This window comes from Rosa chinensis, chromosome 6 (genome assembly GCF_002994745.2).
Source record: "Rosa chinensis cultivar Old Blush chromosome 6, RchiOBHm-V2, whole genome shotgun sequence".
Lineage (NCBI taxonomy): Eukaryota > Viridiplantae > Streptophyta > Magnoliopsida > Rosales > Rosaceae > Rosa > Rosa chinensis.
In genome coordinates, this window is record NC_037093.1 from 38,803,478 (window position 1) to 38,819,773 (window position 16,296).

The following is a 16,296-nucleotide window of genomic DNA, read 5'->3' on the forward strand; positions in this document are numbered from 1 at the left end:
ACTTGGCTGAGTTCAAGTGAGAGATCAATTCAATTCGAAAAGATATACCGATATGTCTAGTCACATATACTGATATAGACAAATTGCATCTGGACCATGAGTCCATTAATCGAAGAGAATAGCATGAAGCAGACGATCAATATCTGGTCCTTTCATGCACATGTTCATATACGGATGCATTAATTGGGAAACTGTGGATAGACTGCAATGTGTCATTGTAAGTGTTTTAGAATAGGTCTATATATAATGACCATAACCAAACCTTCCAATTCATATATGCATGAATATATTAAGCTTTCCACTTCTCCTTTCTTTGTTGCTAGCTCTCAAGTAATTAATCTACTTGTCATGTTTCAATTATTGCCAGAAGCTAGTTCATTGTTTTCGCTCTCTAGTCAAATCACAACTTAACTTTGAAGTTTTTATTCTTCTTTTTCGACAGTTCGTTGGTTTGTCTAATGCACTTGCTTTATCTGTGAAGCAGTTGCAGCAGGCATGGAGATGGGAAGAGATCTTAAGTTGGACTCTGCTGGAATATTGGGGAAATTTAGGAGAAGTTTTGAGAAGAAATCGGAATCACCAAGTCTTGGAAAAGTGATTCAAAAAACGCACTCATTAGGTTCCCAACTGTTAGACAATTTTGATGAAGGACTTACTAACAGGGGTCCTATTAATGTTGGGTATGAGATGAAATCAGCTTCGATTCTCAGCAAGGCTTCCAGCAGTAATGGGTTGAGACGTTATTCTTTTTCTCTTGCTGCAGGAGAAATCTCAGATCATATTGCATTGAGAGTGCAGAGCCAGAGTCCAAAACGGAGTAAGATACTGTTTCTGTTTTGCACAAAAATCACTTGCTTAATTGTTGCTTCGTCAGTTCATTTTTTAATCACCTATAGACGGTAAAGACATTTTCACTAAAAACCAGACTATTTGTCATTCGTAAGTGATGGAAGGAAAAGGAAAGAAAAGAAAAAAAAATAAAAAAATTGGAAGGCTCATTTATAAAGTTCCTAGATTCCCTAAAATTGCTTCAGAATGTGTAATATACATTATGCAAACACATGAGCTATATACCGTAGATGGGAGTCCTTGTAATTTTGTGAGACTTTTTTTATTTACATTTTTACAAATCTAACGTTGATGTTTAGATATTTATATGTAGATCATTTATGCAATTTTTTAACCAAATTGAAAATTGTTAAGGCATTCATAATCATGATTTATCAGTTATGAACATGAATGGTTCATGTTTGACAGATTTGGTTCTTTATTGATCTTATCTAGTTTGGTACCTTCATGTTTAACAATTTAGAAGAAAATTTCAGAAGTGATCTACTCATGCATACATAAACATCTAATGATTAATTTACCATAATGTAATCGAAAAGTACAATGTCCCTCAAACCGTTGTCCTCAACTAGTCTTCATTTTAGTGGTCTTCATTAGAAGGGCTCCTTATTGTAGATAGTGGTCTCGCTTTCCCCTAATGTTGGACTTCCTCCCTTTAAATCCTTGACTTGTATTGAGCCACACAACTCTTCCAACAACATAGAATTTCCATATATACCACGCAAAAGAAAAAATGACAAAGTGAAGCTGATTGGCTCCTATCTTTATATGCTCAGAAGACAATATTTCAACAGCTCGATCTACAGCAACAGAAGAAGATACAAATGAAGGGAGAATAATACATACAGAACCTACCTTGCCGATTTATCTCAAGGTGAACAATGAACCCCAGAGATGCATACAAGCTATGTGACATTACTGAGTACATAAATGTTTCAAAGCAAAAGGGTAATTAATTTGGTTAGCGTAACTTGTGTTGCAGTTCCAAGATGTCAAGTATAAGGTAGATGTCAAGTATAAGGTAGCTGCAAAGGGTGTGAAGAGCTCAAATGCAAACTGTATACTGCAAGGGGTCACTGGATCAGTGCATCCAGGGGAGATTCTTGCTCTAATGGGACCATCAGGAGGGGGCAAAACAACTTTGCTTAATCTCCTCAGTGGACGGGCCAAACTCAACAGCGGTACCATTACTTACAATGACCAACCGTACACCAAGTCTCTAAAACAAAGGTATATACTTTAGCGGAAATTTCTTCCGCCAGATAGTTCGGCATGTAACATTGTCATACTCGAAAGAAATCCTGATATCTTGCAATCTTGCTTCTGTACCGATCAGATTGAGAGTGTAGAAATCCACATCATGCCAGATATTTGACAAGAGCACATTACAATATAATATTTCATTACGCATGTGTGTTATCATGTGTAAATGTATTGATAGAATGTTGGTTTACTTGTACTTATTTTGAAAAAGCAGGATTGGCTATGTAATGCAAGATGATCTTCTGTTTCCTCACCTCACAGTCAAAGAAACTCTTACTTATGCTGCTCTGCTCCGTCTTCCCATTACCTTAACCAAAAACCAGAAAAAAGAAAGGGCCATGCATGTGATCAATGTGCTAGGCCTGGAAAGGTATGCATTTTTGTCAAAATAAATTCATGTATCATTACGTGCGCGCCCATCTTTTACCATTACACTAGTGATATTCATATTGGTTTTCAGGTGTCAAGATACAATAATTGGTGGAACATTTGTTAGAGGAGTTTCTGGTGGTGAGAGAAAAAGAGTGTGCATTGGCAACGAAATTCTGCTCAACCCGTCACTTCTGTTTTTAGACGAACCAACATCTGGTCTTGATTCAACCGCTGCATTTCGAATACTGCAGATGCTGCACATAATTGCAGAGGTACTGGTATTGGTACGGTATTTGTTTGAACAGAAACATTAATTGGTTATATGCATATGATAACAACAAGAAAAGCAAGATGTGTGGTTTGTTCATGTTTTATCAGGCTGGCAAAACAGTGGTGACTACAATACATCAACCATCAAGTAGAATCTTTAGCAAGTTTGACAAACTTATACTCTTGGGTAGAGGAAGCTCCTTGTACTTCGGAAAAGCCTCCGAAGCAATGATGTACTTCTCCTCCATTGGTTATGCTCCACTTATAGCTATGAATCCAGCTGAGTTTCTCATTGATCTTGCGAATGGCAACACAAATGATAAATCATTTCCAACTGAATTGGAGGATAGAAGGCCTTCTGCAGTTGATGTCCACGAGGTTGGTAACAAAAACTGAACTCTCAAGTAGCATTCTCTTGTAGATATTTCACATGTTACAGTACTAGACTGAATTATTATCTAACATGTAAAACTGTCTGACAAGAGATTTAACTAGCTAGCACTGTGCACAACCTTATTTGATGCAGTTTCTAGTTGAAGCCAATCAAGACAGACTCACAAAAATGGAGAACAAAAAGTCCCTAAACTCTGTAATGATGCATCATGGTGAGAACCAGATGCAGGGGAAGTCTTATTTAAAGGAATCAAAGGCAACTTGGTGCGAACAGTTTTCAATTCTTTTCCGGAGGGGACTCAAGGAGAGACGCCATGAATACTTGAGCAGTATGCGTGTACTTCAAGTTATATCGACTGCTATAATTGTAGGACTCCTCTGGTGGCACTCCAATGCTTCAACCCCAAAACACCTTCACGATCAGGCAAGCATTACATGTCTTACAAATTTGTTCAATTATGGTTGGAATAAATCCGAGCATGGAGTTTAATTTTATAGTGCAACGTTTGCTTATATAATCACATGCAGGCAGGGATATTGTTCTTCATTTCAGTATTCTGGGCTTTTTTCCCTCTATTCACTGCAATTTTCACATTTCCACAAGAAAGAGCAATACTAGTTAAAGAGAGATCAGTGGAGATGTACAAACTGAGCTCTTACTTTTTGGCTAGAAACATTAGTGATCTTCCTCTGGATCTCCTGCTTCCTATAGTGTTCCTGTTGATAGTTTATATGATGGTGGGATTGAAGTGGACTTTTGCTGCATTTTTTGAAACAATGTTTACAATTTTCCTCAGCATTGTAGCCGCTCAGGTAAGGACACATGAGTATACACATAACTTGTTTATGAAACTAGCAATTCAGATCTTTAACATAAACTATGTTAACTCCAATAATCAACAATTCTCGGAAACTGCCTGACCATTTTATCATTGTGATGACCATTTCCATGTCCTCGGCAATACTTGTTCATGTATTTTTGTTGTCATTGTTAGAGATTGTAAACCTTAAAATTGCAGGGCCTGGGACTGAGCATAGGCGCAGCATTTATTGATTTGAAGAAGGCAACAACTCTTGCTTCCATCATTGTTATGACCTTCATGTTGACTGGTGGATTTTTTATCCAGGTACGATATATGTGTTGTGTGGTTGTGTAATGCATGAAGATAATAACATTGCGTAGCTAGTGATATATAGAATATCTGTGACTTAATGAAGTAGATTTCTCACTATATGTGCAGAAAGTTCCATCAGTTATTTCGTGGGTGCGCTATATCTCGTTCAACTATCACACGTACAGGCTACTGCTGAAAATTCAGTATGGTTGTTCCGGCTCAGATTCAGGCTCAGGCACAGCAGGGTACGAATCTTGTGAGTCTCCGTTCATCAAAGAACTAAGACTTGATTCAGGTGGCATGGAAGTGGGAGCTATGATGATAATGATCATTGGGTACCGATTACTGGCCTATTTATTACTCAAGAAAATGAAGCTCCGGACAATGATTTAGTTAGTCATATATAACCACTTGATTACAGAGGGGGAAAGCCTTTCTTAGTGTATTGTTTTTCCTTTGTCTTTCATTGGAATTGAAATGAAAATAAATTTACCCGAACACTGAAAGAGTTCCAAGATCTCCTAAAGTTTGTATTCAATAAGCATTGATCCAGTTGCTATTCAAAAACTATATGGCGGTTTGCATTGAATCGAAGTATCTTCTGAATTCTGTCTCTCTATATCTTCTCAATGCAGTTTCTAACTAGTAAGAGACAATCCATGATGGATTATGTTTCATTTTGCAATAAAGAAGACTCAACATCACACATGAAGTCAATAGTATAACTCTTAATCTTTTGAGAAGTGATTCTTTGTTAGAGCTACAACGGCTTTCACTTGGACCTGCCTCCTCACTATATTCACGAGTGCGCTCAAGGTTGCTCACTGTATAGTAGAGGAGTTCTTCTAAATCTTGCTCGCACAACAAACGAGCCCCACATTGATAGGAGCAAAAAGTGTGACAATATTATTGAATATGTGCCCCATTTTAGCCTTGTTTCTCCCTTAAGTTTAGTGTTTTGAGTCATTGAGTCGTTTTTAGAGTCTTGTTGAGTATTTGGAGTGAAATAAGCGGAAAAAGTAAAATTCATGAAAAATCCTAGCTGGATCAGGATTCCTCACTGTCGACTATTTTTGCGGTCTTTACATTTTATTTTCTCTAGAAAATTCTGATATTCTCCTGCTTGTTGTAGGAAACCTTGCCTGGTGGAACTCTTGGAAACAGCAATGATTGAGTCATAAAATAAAGCATTAAGATATTTGACCAAGCAATGAAGAAGGGGAATAAAGGAGAAAGACATTTTCAGTTGGGGAATAAAGGAGAAAGACGTTTTCAGTTGAAGAATAAAAGAGAAAGATGTTTCAACTGGAAAATAAATAAGAAAAAGATGTTTCAGCTTGGAAATTAAAGGAATTGCCCCATTATGAGAGGAGTTAAGGCCTTAAAGGAGATGTTTCAGTTGGAAAATTAAAGGAATTACGATGCAATCCCATCCGTCTAATGATGAAGGGTATGATCGACAAAAGCCAACCAATGCTCCCCTATAAATAGGCAACGTCCAGAATAGAATTTGCATCACTTCCCAGCCAAGATAATTCATTGCCTATCACTTCCTGGCCAAAAACTTTTTCGAGACTCTGCCCAATTCACTCCTTAAACTTCCATCACCTACAAGACCGTGACACCATCCATCCATCAATCTACAAAGCTCTAAGGCGCTGAGTCAAGGACGCTCCACCACCATAGCAGAGACGAGTTCATCACCGTGTTGCTAAGCCGCTGAGGAAAGCTTCAAAGTGTAACTATGACTCTACTTACAATTTTTATTTCGGTTTTGTGTGTTTCAATTTGTGAGTTGTGTAATTGGAGACATGAAATTTTCAGAATATTTGTATTAATATTTTTGAGATTTTCAGTTTATCATTGAGTTAATTTCGAGAATTCTTTTATGATGCATGTTACAATCTTTTGCCCTTTTATGTGTTTAGGTAATTTTCAGAGTTAGGTTAATAAGTTGCATGCTAGAATAACGGTGAGAGTTCTTGTGTGTTTGCTTAATTTGCCAAGAGTAATTGTTATTTGTTAAGGCGCTGAGTTAAACAAGTAGCAATTAGTTCTAAAAAGTGGTAAAAACTATGTTCAATGGTTAAACGATTCTGGAAATTACGTGTTAAATTCTATGTCTAATGGTTAATTTGAACGTGTGAGTTGATTCGAGGGTTAGATAATACTACTAGTTAAGAGAATTACGCTGAGTGTTTTTGAAAATTAGTAGTATTAGGCTTGGTAAGGACTTTTCCGATCCAAGCCTACATTAGAACGAATCAGATAAATGGATTGATCCGCTGAGGCTTTTCATTTGAGCTCTTATCTAGGCATTTAAGATGGGCACATTTTTGTAGTATGTTGAAATGGATTTTCTGTTTTTACACTTAGTAATTTCCGAGTGGTATTGGTCTAGGTTAGGGAAGTCGATCATTGTATATAGTTTTATTTGTTTTGTTTTTATTTTAAGTAGATTAGAAACCAAATTCAAACCCCCCCCATTTTATTCTTTTATTTGTTAATTGACATTTTTTGTGTAGGTGTACCCTACAATCCCCGGACTGAACGATCCCTGCTTATCCTATACTGACAACTACATTTTGCAGGGTTAAATTGTGAGGCTATTTCAGCCGTATCAATTTTTGGCGCCGTTGCCGGGGATTGTTAAAATCCCTTGCACTTAAAGTGTCATCGATTTTGCTGTATATAGAATGCATGCTAATTTTTGTACTACACTTGTGGAATGGTGACAAATTGCGATTTCGGTTAGGCCAAGCTTTAATTGTGATTTAGTTTAAGTTTTATGAGTGTTACAAAATTAAGCATGTCTTTTATCATTGTTGTACAATTTGTAGAAGTTGTTTTTTAAGCATATTGTAAATTGTATGTGTTTCATTTAGATTAATTTACTTAATTGTTGTAAATTGTATGTGGATATGAATTTAGCTAAATACTTAATTGTTGTAAGTGTGTAAAATCATATGAGTAGACAAGGGCCCTTTTGTTAATATTGGCCTAAACCCTTCATTAGTACCTTGTTCAGGTCTCTTGAGGTTGAGGGCGGCCTTTATTAGCACTTGGAGAATGGTCTAACACATAAGTTAATTTCCCAGCTGAGTAAGGGGCATACGGATGGTGTCTTAGATTGGGACGCTGGGTGATGGGTTCAATTGGATCTCAGAGATACTATAGAATGAGCGTAAACCACTATGTGGGAGTAGCCGATAGGGGCCTAAACCTTAATGAGGGAGTAGCCTCCGTAGTATCACTAAAATGAGTCCTCCCTCTCACTTACCTCTTAATCTGGCCATCCAGCCTTCTGAAACAAAGGACAGAAACTTATGTCTGGGCGACTATCCCTATATTGTATCTCACCAATAGTAGTGGTTTCTATTGGGCTCGACTTACAACTTGGAATCAATTGAGATATTAACTATGTTTATAATAAACTAAAAAAAAAACGTGTTGTGTGACATGCTTAAGGTATATTGGATCCTCTGTTCCAGTACCTAAGTATGTAAAGTAACTTAGAAAGTAGGAAAGACATAATGTTTGTATTCCTAACCTTGTATATGTTACTAACACTTGATCTGGTGAGTCCTTTGTGGAGCACACATTGGAAGAGATACCCCTCCAGGAGGCACCCAAGGAATGAGCACGTGTGAACAAGGAGAAAAGTCCAGGCTGAAGGACTATAAATATTAAGCGCTGCATGGGAGGCAACCCATTTTAAACGAAGCTGTGAATGAGCCATCAACGAGAGTTTGACATTTCTATCCCTTCACTTGCTTAGGTTGAATTGTACTTGGGTCTTTGTTTGTTTGTTTGTTTATTTTACCCTTCCCTTATTTTCGTAGCCCCCCATATTTAGGGTCTATATACCATATTTTTTGCCTACATTAAGACAATGTAGATTCTAAGTGTGGGGTGGGTTTACACCTTTATTTCAGTTAAAAAAAAAAAAAAAGAAGAAGATGGTTTTATAGAGTCTTTTGTGTGTTTGAGTCTTAGGATGCCTCTAACGTCTAGGATGAACATGTCTCTGAATTCATGGCTGAAGGTTTTGACAATCAAAATAGGACTTAATTGAATTCTGTGGTTAATCGACGTTGTGATCCTTGTATGAAGATTTGAGATAGGATTGTAACTTGGTTCATTAAGCATGCTAGGATTAAGTCTGATTCATTTGACCCTAAGTGAGCTGTTGAGCTAAAATACTTTCTTTTTGAGTGCTTAATTGATAATTCTAGAATTTCATGGCTGTATTTGCAAAACCTCATCATTCTTTGAAATCCAATGATCATGTGCCATAGATTTTAATGGACTAGAGAGTACTAAAACTCGACTGTTGTGACTGTCAAAACTTGTATGCCATAATATGCCCTGATCCTGGATAGGATAGAAGGCATTAGGGTAACCACCATAGCCAAACAAGCATGTGTCCCCAATTGTGCCCGTCGTGGGACTCCTTAGAATGAACCCCTTTGAGCCTACGTTGAAAACCTTTGTTTCATCACCCTCACTACCCTACCATGAGCTTAGTATAGGATATCTCTACCGTTGTCTTAGGGACTTAGTAGAGCATGACATAGTGTGTAGGGGTGACAATGAAGGACAAGTGTGGGGTGGGGAAAAACCAAGAAAAAGAAAGAAGATTGCCGTGAAAAATGAATGAAAGAAAATGAAAAAAAAGAAAGAAAGAAAGAAAGAAAGAAAAACGGCAAAAGAGAAGAAAAATTGAAAAGAAAACTCTTGGGAAATTGTTGAAGTGTGGTTTTGGACTTTCAAATTTGTAGAAGGCTCAAAGTTGAAAATTAGACCTTTGTCCGTTTCCATGCTCGTTAGAGTGAAGGTTGGGCCCAAAACAATGATATTTTGCATACAAAAATGATGACATAAGGTGGTCCATATATGCTCTGCTAGGTCCTTAGGATTTTTGTATCCTTAATCTTCATTTCGAAAACCCCAGCTTAGCCCCATTACAACCTGTTTTAAGTGCTTACTTGATCCTTGAGATGGATTGTCTTTGGTTAGTGGAGTCAGGTACGCAGTCGAGCTTATGGTTTAGGTCCATTTGTGCACTTAGTCATTTCATGAGGTCTTTAAAAATTCTTCACAAAATGCGTTTACTGATAAAATATGCAAGCTGTTTGTTGCCTTACAATTTGTTCTCTTGCATATACTTGAGTGTGAAGCTTTTAAGCATAGCCATTTCTGAGAGAAAAATCGAGAGTATGCCTTGTGAGTTTGGATTGGACTTGTTCGAAACATGCTATCATTCACTGTATAACTTAAGTTCTCCATATCTTGCTTAGTCATATGAATGTCACATGTTTATTAACCATGGAATTATCTATGCGATTTTGATTAAGTGTTTAACGTGAAAGCCATGAGTTTGGAATCTCTGAGACAACAGTTAGGAGCAATATAGTCATTTACTTGCTTTTCGTTGAGTCTCTGTTTTGTTTTGTATTTTTGTTTTGCTAAGGGACTAGCAAAAGCTAAGTGTGGGGTAGTTGATAGGAGCAAAAAGTGTGACAATATTATTGAATATGTGCCCCATTTTAGCCTTGTTTCTCCCTTAAGTTTAGTGTTTTGAGTCATTGAGTCGTTTTTAGAGTCTTGTTGAGTATTTGGAGTGAAATAAGCGGAAAAAGTAAAATTCATGAAAAATCCTAGCTGGATCAGGATTCCTCACTGTCGACTATTTTTGCGGTCTTTACATTTTATTTTCTCTAGAAAATTCTGATATTCTCCTGCTTGTTGTAGGAAACCTTGCCTGGTGGAACTCTTGGAAACAGCAATGATTGAGTCATAAAATAAAGCATTAAGATATTTGACCAAACAATGAAGAAGGGGAATAAAGGAGAAAGACATTTTCAGTTGGGGAATAAAGGAGAAAGACGTTTTCAGTTGAAGAATAAAAGAGAAAGATGTTTCAACTGGAAAATAAATAAGAAAAAGATGTTTCAGCTTGGAAATTAAAGGAATTGCCCCATTATGAGAGGAGTTAAGGCCTTAAAGGAGATGTTTCAGTTGGAAAATTAAAGGAATTACGATGCAATCCCATCCGTCCAATGATGAAGGGTATGATCGACAAAAGCCAACCAATGCTCCCCTATAAATAGGCAACGTCCAGAATAGAATTTGCATCACTTCCCAGCCAAGATCACTTCCCAGCCAAGATAATTCATTGCCTATCACTTCCTGGCCAAAAACTTTTTCGAGACTCTGCCCAATTCACTCCTTAAACTTCCATCACCTACAAGACCGTGACACCATCCATCCATCAATCTACAAAGCTCTAAGGCGCTGAGTCAAGGACGCTCCACCACCATAGCAGAGACGAGTTCATCACCGTGTTGCTAAGCCGCTGAGGAAAGCTTCAAAGTGTAACTATGACTCTACTTACAATTTTTATTTCGGTTTTGTGTGTTTCAATTTGTGAGTTGTGTAATTGGAGACATGAAATTTTCAGAATATTTGTATTAATATTTTTGAGATTTTCAGTTTATCATTGAGTTAATTTCGAGAATTCTTTTATGATGCATGTTACAATCTTTTGCCCTTTTATGTGTTTAGGTAATTTTCAGAGTTAGGTTAATAAGTTGCATGCTAGAATAACGGTGAGAGTTCTTGTGTGTTTGCTTAATTTGCCAAGAGTAATTGTTATTTGTTAAGGCGCTGAGTTAAACAAGTAGCAATTAGTTCTAAAAAGTGGTAAAAACTATGTTCAATGGTTAAACGATTCTGGAAATTACGTGTTAAATTCTATGTCTAATGGTTAATTTGAACGTGTGAGTTGATTCGAGGGTTAGATAATACTACTAGTTAAGAGAATTACGCTGAGTGTTTTTGAAAATTAGTAGTATTAGGCTTGGTAAGGACTTTTCCGATCCAAGCCTACATTAGAACGAATCAGATAAATGGATTGATCCGCTGAGGCTTTTCATTTGAGCTCTTATCTAGGCATTTAAGATGGGCACATTTTTGTAGTATGTTGAAATGGATTTTCTGTTTTTACACTTAGTAATTTCCGAGTGGTATTGGTCTAGGTTAGGGAAGTCGATCATTGTATATAGTTTTATTTGTTTTGTTTTTATTTTAAGTAGATTAGAAACCAAATTCAAACCCCCCCCCATTTTATTCTTTTATTTGTTAATTGACATTTTTTGTGTAGGTGTACCCTACAATCCCCGGACTGAACGATCCCTGCTTATCCTATACTGACAACTACATTTTGCAGGGTTAAATTGTGAGGCTATTTCAACCGTATCACACATATCTTCACATCAAAAGATTTTCATTCCCATAGTTTTGGTAGGTGGTTTGGAATGAAATTAAACTCAGCATTTACCATATTTGTTAGCCATCTTTTGTTATAGTTGGAGTACCTAAGAAGTCGTGTGCCAAATACCTTCACTAGATTTCCCGGATCAGCAGTAACAACAAAAAATGCAACCCCCATCCATCTGCTACATGAATCCGGAGGTTGCTGCATAAGTAGTGATTCTTGTAAGCAAACTAGCATTGCTTATGGAACAGGACATTGATTAGAATTTGTATTCTGCATATACATTTCATATATATGTCATTAATCTAAGTTTAGACTATGATATAAGCTGATGAAATATTTCATTTTTTGACAAGCTTATCTGGTATTTGAATTTAAATTAAGTTGCAGTTAAAAGAGCAGTTAAAGTTTCATAAGCAGTTGAGGTATTGCAGCAGTTTCTTTATGGATGAAACCGATTTGTAGAGTTGCTATATATATGTCAGATTGGTCCCTTCTGATGCATGTGTGGTTCTTGTTTTAGTCCCATATACTAAGAGAACATAAGGGTGAAATCAGGAGAAGGCTATCATGGACAATGGAAGTGCATCGAGTAAGATTTTGCATTAATGTTCTTGTGTTATTGTTTTCTGGAGATTCAGGATTGATACAGCACTTTCAATCCTAATCATTTAATTTACATTTTGTTGATTTTCAATAATCTTAGTTACATGTATTGATCTAGTATAGGTTCTTAACTATATGTTTGTGATTCTTCAAGTTTGCTATTTCTAACAGTTGGTATCAGAGCCACCTATACATACATCATTAGCATGTTAAATAGATTAACTGCATTCATGTCCCCCCCCCCCCCCCCCCCCCTTTTCTACAAAAAAAAAAAAAAAAAAGATTAACTGCATTGAAAGAATGTAGGGCACAGCTATTGCCACCCTACAATTTTCTTTGTTCACCCTACAAATATTTGAATTATTGAAAGACTATATTACCCAAATGCAAAATGACTAATAAGTATACTAATTTTCTAAAATTTAAATCTTTAAGGAAAACTAAATACATAATTAATTAAATACAAAACTACTTAATTTCTCTTCTGATAATATTAATCTTCATCTTCTCCATCCAATTTTCAATTTATTACAATTTTCTTTTTTATCTTTTTGTTGCGTCCTCATCGTTAATTCGTTATTCAATTCACAAAACCATTAGTGTTAACTTCATCAAAATATTTATAATACCTTTATAAATACCGAAAGTAAAAAATTTAAAACACTAAAAAAAAATCAATCTTTTTTTCATTGCTCATAGGAGCACGTACTAATTTTTTAATATGGATTGGAATAAATGAACATTGAAACTGAATGGAAAAAATAAAAAAAATGGAAGTAAATCAAATTATGATTTTATTAGAAACTTTAATATATTTTAGGACCTTTTTTTAATTGATATAAATTAAATGAGAAATTTTCGTTAAAAAAAATTTCTTTTTTAATTTAATATGTCATATGATGGAGAATATTCCTGGAAAGAGAAATGGGTTGGATAAGTAAATCTAATAATTGAAATTAAAATGTAGGGTGTAATGAACAAGTAGGGTGAACAAAGAAAATTATAGGGTGGCAATAGCCTCACCCAAGAATGTATTATGGGAAATCGGTAATTTTAATCCGCATTAAGACATGTGTTATGAATTTACATGTTTATGACTAAATGTCTTGATATATGCAATTAACATCAAATTCACATGATCATCACATACATATAATTATTCACATGTGATCAAATTTTTAAATGGAATTGACACATGAGCATGTTCATATAATTGCTGGTATAATGTCAAATATATTGTGTGTTGTCAAAGTGGCTATAACATAGACTGGAAGGGATTATTTGCATCAAACCTACATATATCTTAAATCCGTGTATGCTGTCAAAATGGCTAAATGTAAATAAGATAAGAGATGCTGATATTTCATCACTGAAGATAACAGATTTAAGAAACTTAAAATAAATTTGTTGTTTATTTCCAAAGAAATGCAGTTTCAAACATTTGGTTATTAAATCTGGTATGTGTATTGAGTAAATGGACATTTATATATCAATAGAGATGTGTACACCATAAAGGTTGTCAGAGTCTTGAAATTGATGAGTTCATATTGCTGTATATGTACATTACATTCAAGTTCATGGGACATTCAATCAGTTCTAGTATCAAGTAGCACTAGATTAATCTGTTTGATCATTTCACACGCAGCTATGCACTTTCCAATGAGCATCAATCAAATTGAGCTTTTGAATGGCTCAAACTTTAAGAAATGGAAAGGAGATATAGAACTAAATTTGGGGATATTGAACTATGATCATGTTTTAAAGGAGGATCCACCAGTAGCATTAATTGAAAGTTCTAGTAGAGATGTAAGGGGAAAACATGACAAGTGGTACAAGCATAACAAGATGGCATTGATCATGATCAGGAAAAGCATGCATGAAAATGTGAAGGGAAATATACCTGATTCAGAATTTGCCAAGGAGTTCTTCAATTCTATTGCAGAGAAATTCAAAATTTCTGACAAACCTGAAGTACCGAACCTTGTGAGGTCTCTTGCAAGAATGAAGTATAATGGCAAGACAAGTGTGAGGGAATATATAATGAGAGGCTCAAACATTGCTGCAAGGCTGAGAGCACTGAATATGACAATTGATGATTCTTTTTTGGTGTAGTTGCTTCTAGACTCACTGCCAAATGAGTATACCCAACTCAAGACATTGTACAAGACTCAGAAAGAGAAATGGAGTGTAAATGAGTTAATTTCACTGTGTGTGGAAATTGAGGATGAAATGAAGAAGCAAGAAGGAACTGATGTAGCTGTGAATCTCATGTCCAAAATCAAGTACAAGAAGAAATTTGGCAATAACAAGAACTTCAAACCTGGTACCACTGTAAGCACCTCTAAATCCATTGTGAAATCTGATCATGATAAAATGAAAATTAGACCTGCAGGTGGCATAAAGTGTTTCTTTTGTAAGAAACCAAGTCACTTTAAGAAAGATTGTGAAGGTTTCAAAGCTTGGCTGAAAAAGAAAGGTAGTTTTTTGCCCAAATCTGTTTTCAGTTTTGAGTCAAATGATTATGTGCATGACAATTCTTGGTGGTTTGACACTGGTTCCCCTATTCATATTATCAATTCATCACAGGGATTGTCAAAGATTTCAATCCCAAGAAAGAATGAGACAAGGGTGTGTACTGGGAGTGGCCAAAGGGTGGCTATGAAGGATGTAGGAATTGACAAAATCAAGTTTAGGAATAATTATGTATTAGTATTGAACAATGTCTATTGTATTCCAAGTATAAGTAGGAACTTGATTTCTGGATCTCAATTTGTAGCAAACAATGGCTTTAGCTTCTCTAGTAATAATAAAGTTATGAATTTCTATTATAATTCAAAGTATTTTGGTGATGCTATTTTGATAAATGGTTACTGGTGTGCAAATTGTGAGAATGTTTTGGCTGAAAATGATGACAGCAAGAAAATTTTTCTTTTAAGCAAATCGAATTCCAAAAGAAAATTTTGTGATGCATCATCTTTTCTGTGGCATAAGAGTCTTGGTCACATTTCTAAACCAAGATTGCAAGAACTTGTGAAGCAAGGCATTTTGCCTACTTTGGACTTCACTGATTTTGAAACTTGTGTTGACTGTATAAAAGGCAAAATGACAAATGCTAGAAAAACAAGTTCTAAAAGAAGTGAGCATTTGCTTGAATTAATTCATACAGATATTTGTGGCCCTTTTCCAGTTAACACAATATGTGGAAACTGTTATTTCATAACCTTCATAGATGATTTTTCAAGGTATTGTAATGTCTACTTGATTTCAAAAAAATCATAAGCTTTGGAATTTTTCAAAATCTATAAAGTTGAGGTTGAAAAACAATCTAGAAAATTGATTAAGGCTATCAGATCAGATAGGGGAGGTGAATACTTTGTCAGGTATACAAAACAAGGACAACACAAAGGTCCTTTTGCATTGTATTTGCAAGAATGTGGAATAGTGGCACAATACACAACTCCATATAATCCACAGCAAAATGGAGTGTCAGAAAGGAGGAATAGGACTTTGATTAGCATGGTGAGAAGCATGATAGTGAGGTCTTCATTACCAAAATTTCTGTGGGGAGAAGCATTGCAGACAACAAATTATATTTGCAATAGAACTCCAAGCAAGGTTGTGCTGAAAACTCCTTTTGAATTATGGTGTGGTTACAAGCCTAGTTTAAACCATTTCCATGTGTGGGGCTGCAATGCAGAGGTGAGAGTTCACAATGCGGTAAATGGAAAGCTTGATTCTCAGTCTGTAAGTGGTTATTTTATTGGCTATTGTGAAAAATAAAAAGGTTTCAAATTTTATTGTCTAAACAGAAGCACAAGGATTGTGGAGTCACATAGACCCACATTTTATGATGAATTGTTTGGCAACAATGCAAGAAAAGATGTAGAAAAGGAGATGGTAGCAATGCAGAATAGCAACAGAGCCTTTGAAGAATGGTTTGTGTACTAGGATTGCAGTGCCTCAACAATCCTAGACCAAGACTGCAATAACAATTCAGTTTTAGAAAATGAAGTGAATTTGAATCTCATTCCAAAAAATGAAGAAACTGACTGTGCAGCACGCCAAGTTGAAAATTTAGTGCAGAATGGTGTTTAGAATGATGATGCCATAGTTGCTCAAAATGATCAAAGTCAAAATAATGAAGTGCAA

At 35.7% G+C, this 16,296-nt stretch overlaps 1 protein-coding gene across 8 annotated transcripts; it reads left to right on the forward strand.

Moving 5' to 3' along the window:
- Nucleotides 1–271: 271 nt before the first annotated feature.
- LOC112174267 (ABC transporter G family member 22) lies at nucleotides 272–4,851 on the forward strand. Of its 8 annotated transcripts, none has more exons than XM_040509138.1 (11): nucleotides 272–330; nucleotides 482–817; nucleotides 1,626–1,723; nucleotides 1,832–2,079; nucleotides 2,327–2,482; nucleotides 2,573–2,768; nucleotides 2,863–3,132; nucleotides 3,254–3,571; nucleotides 3,676–3,960; nucleotides 4,167–4,274; nucleotides 4,389–4,851. In XM_040509138.1, exons 2-11 carry the CDS (start codon nucleotides 496–498, stop codon nucleotides 4,653–4,655), a joined length of 2,268 nt encoding a protein of 755 aa, XP_040365072.1. In that variant the 5' UTR covers nucleotides 272–330; nucleotides 482–495; the 3' UTR covers nucleotides 4,656–4,851. The 8 variants fall into 8 exon arrangements, 7 of the variants coding, with proteins under 7 accessions (XP_040365072.1, XP_040365071.1, XP_040365074.1 ...); XR_005801993.1 differs by having other exon boundaries at nucleotides 288–330; nucleotides 485–817; nucleotides 4,145–4,274; nucleotides 4,389–4,529; XM_040509137.1 differs by having other exon boundaries at nucleotides 288–330; nucleotides 485–817.
- The last annotated feature ends 11,445 nt before the right edge of the window (nucleotides 4,852–16,296 follow it).

Excerpts from the sequence above, each read along its gene's own strand:
- LOC112174267 (XM_040509138.1), top strand. The coding sequence starts at position 496 with ATGGAGATGGGAAGAGATCTTAAGTTGGACTCTGCTGGAATATTGGGG. Across the intron at positions 818-1,625 it reads GAGCCAGAGTCCAAAACGGA|AAGACAATATTTCAACAGCT; the intron begins GTAAGATACTGT and ends TTATATGCTCAG. Across the intron at positions 2,769-2,862 it reads TTGCAGAGGTACTGGTATTG|GCTGGCAAAACAGTGGTGAC; the intron begins GTACGGTATTTG and ends ATGTTTTATCAG.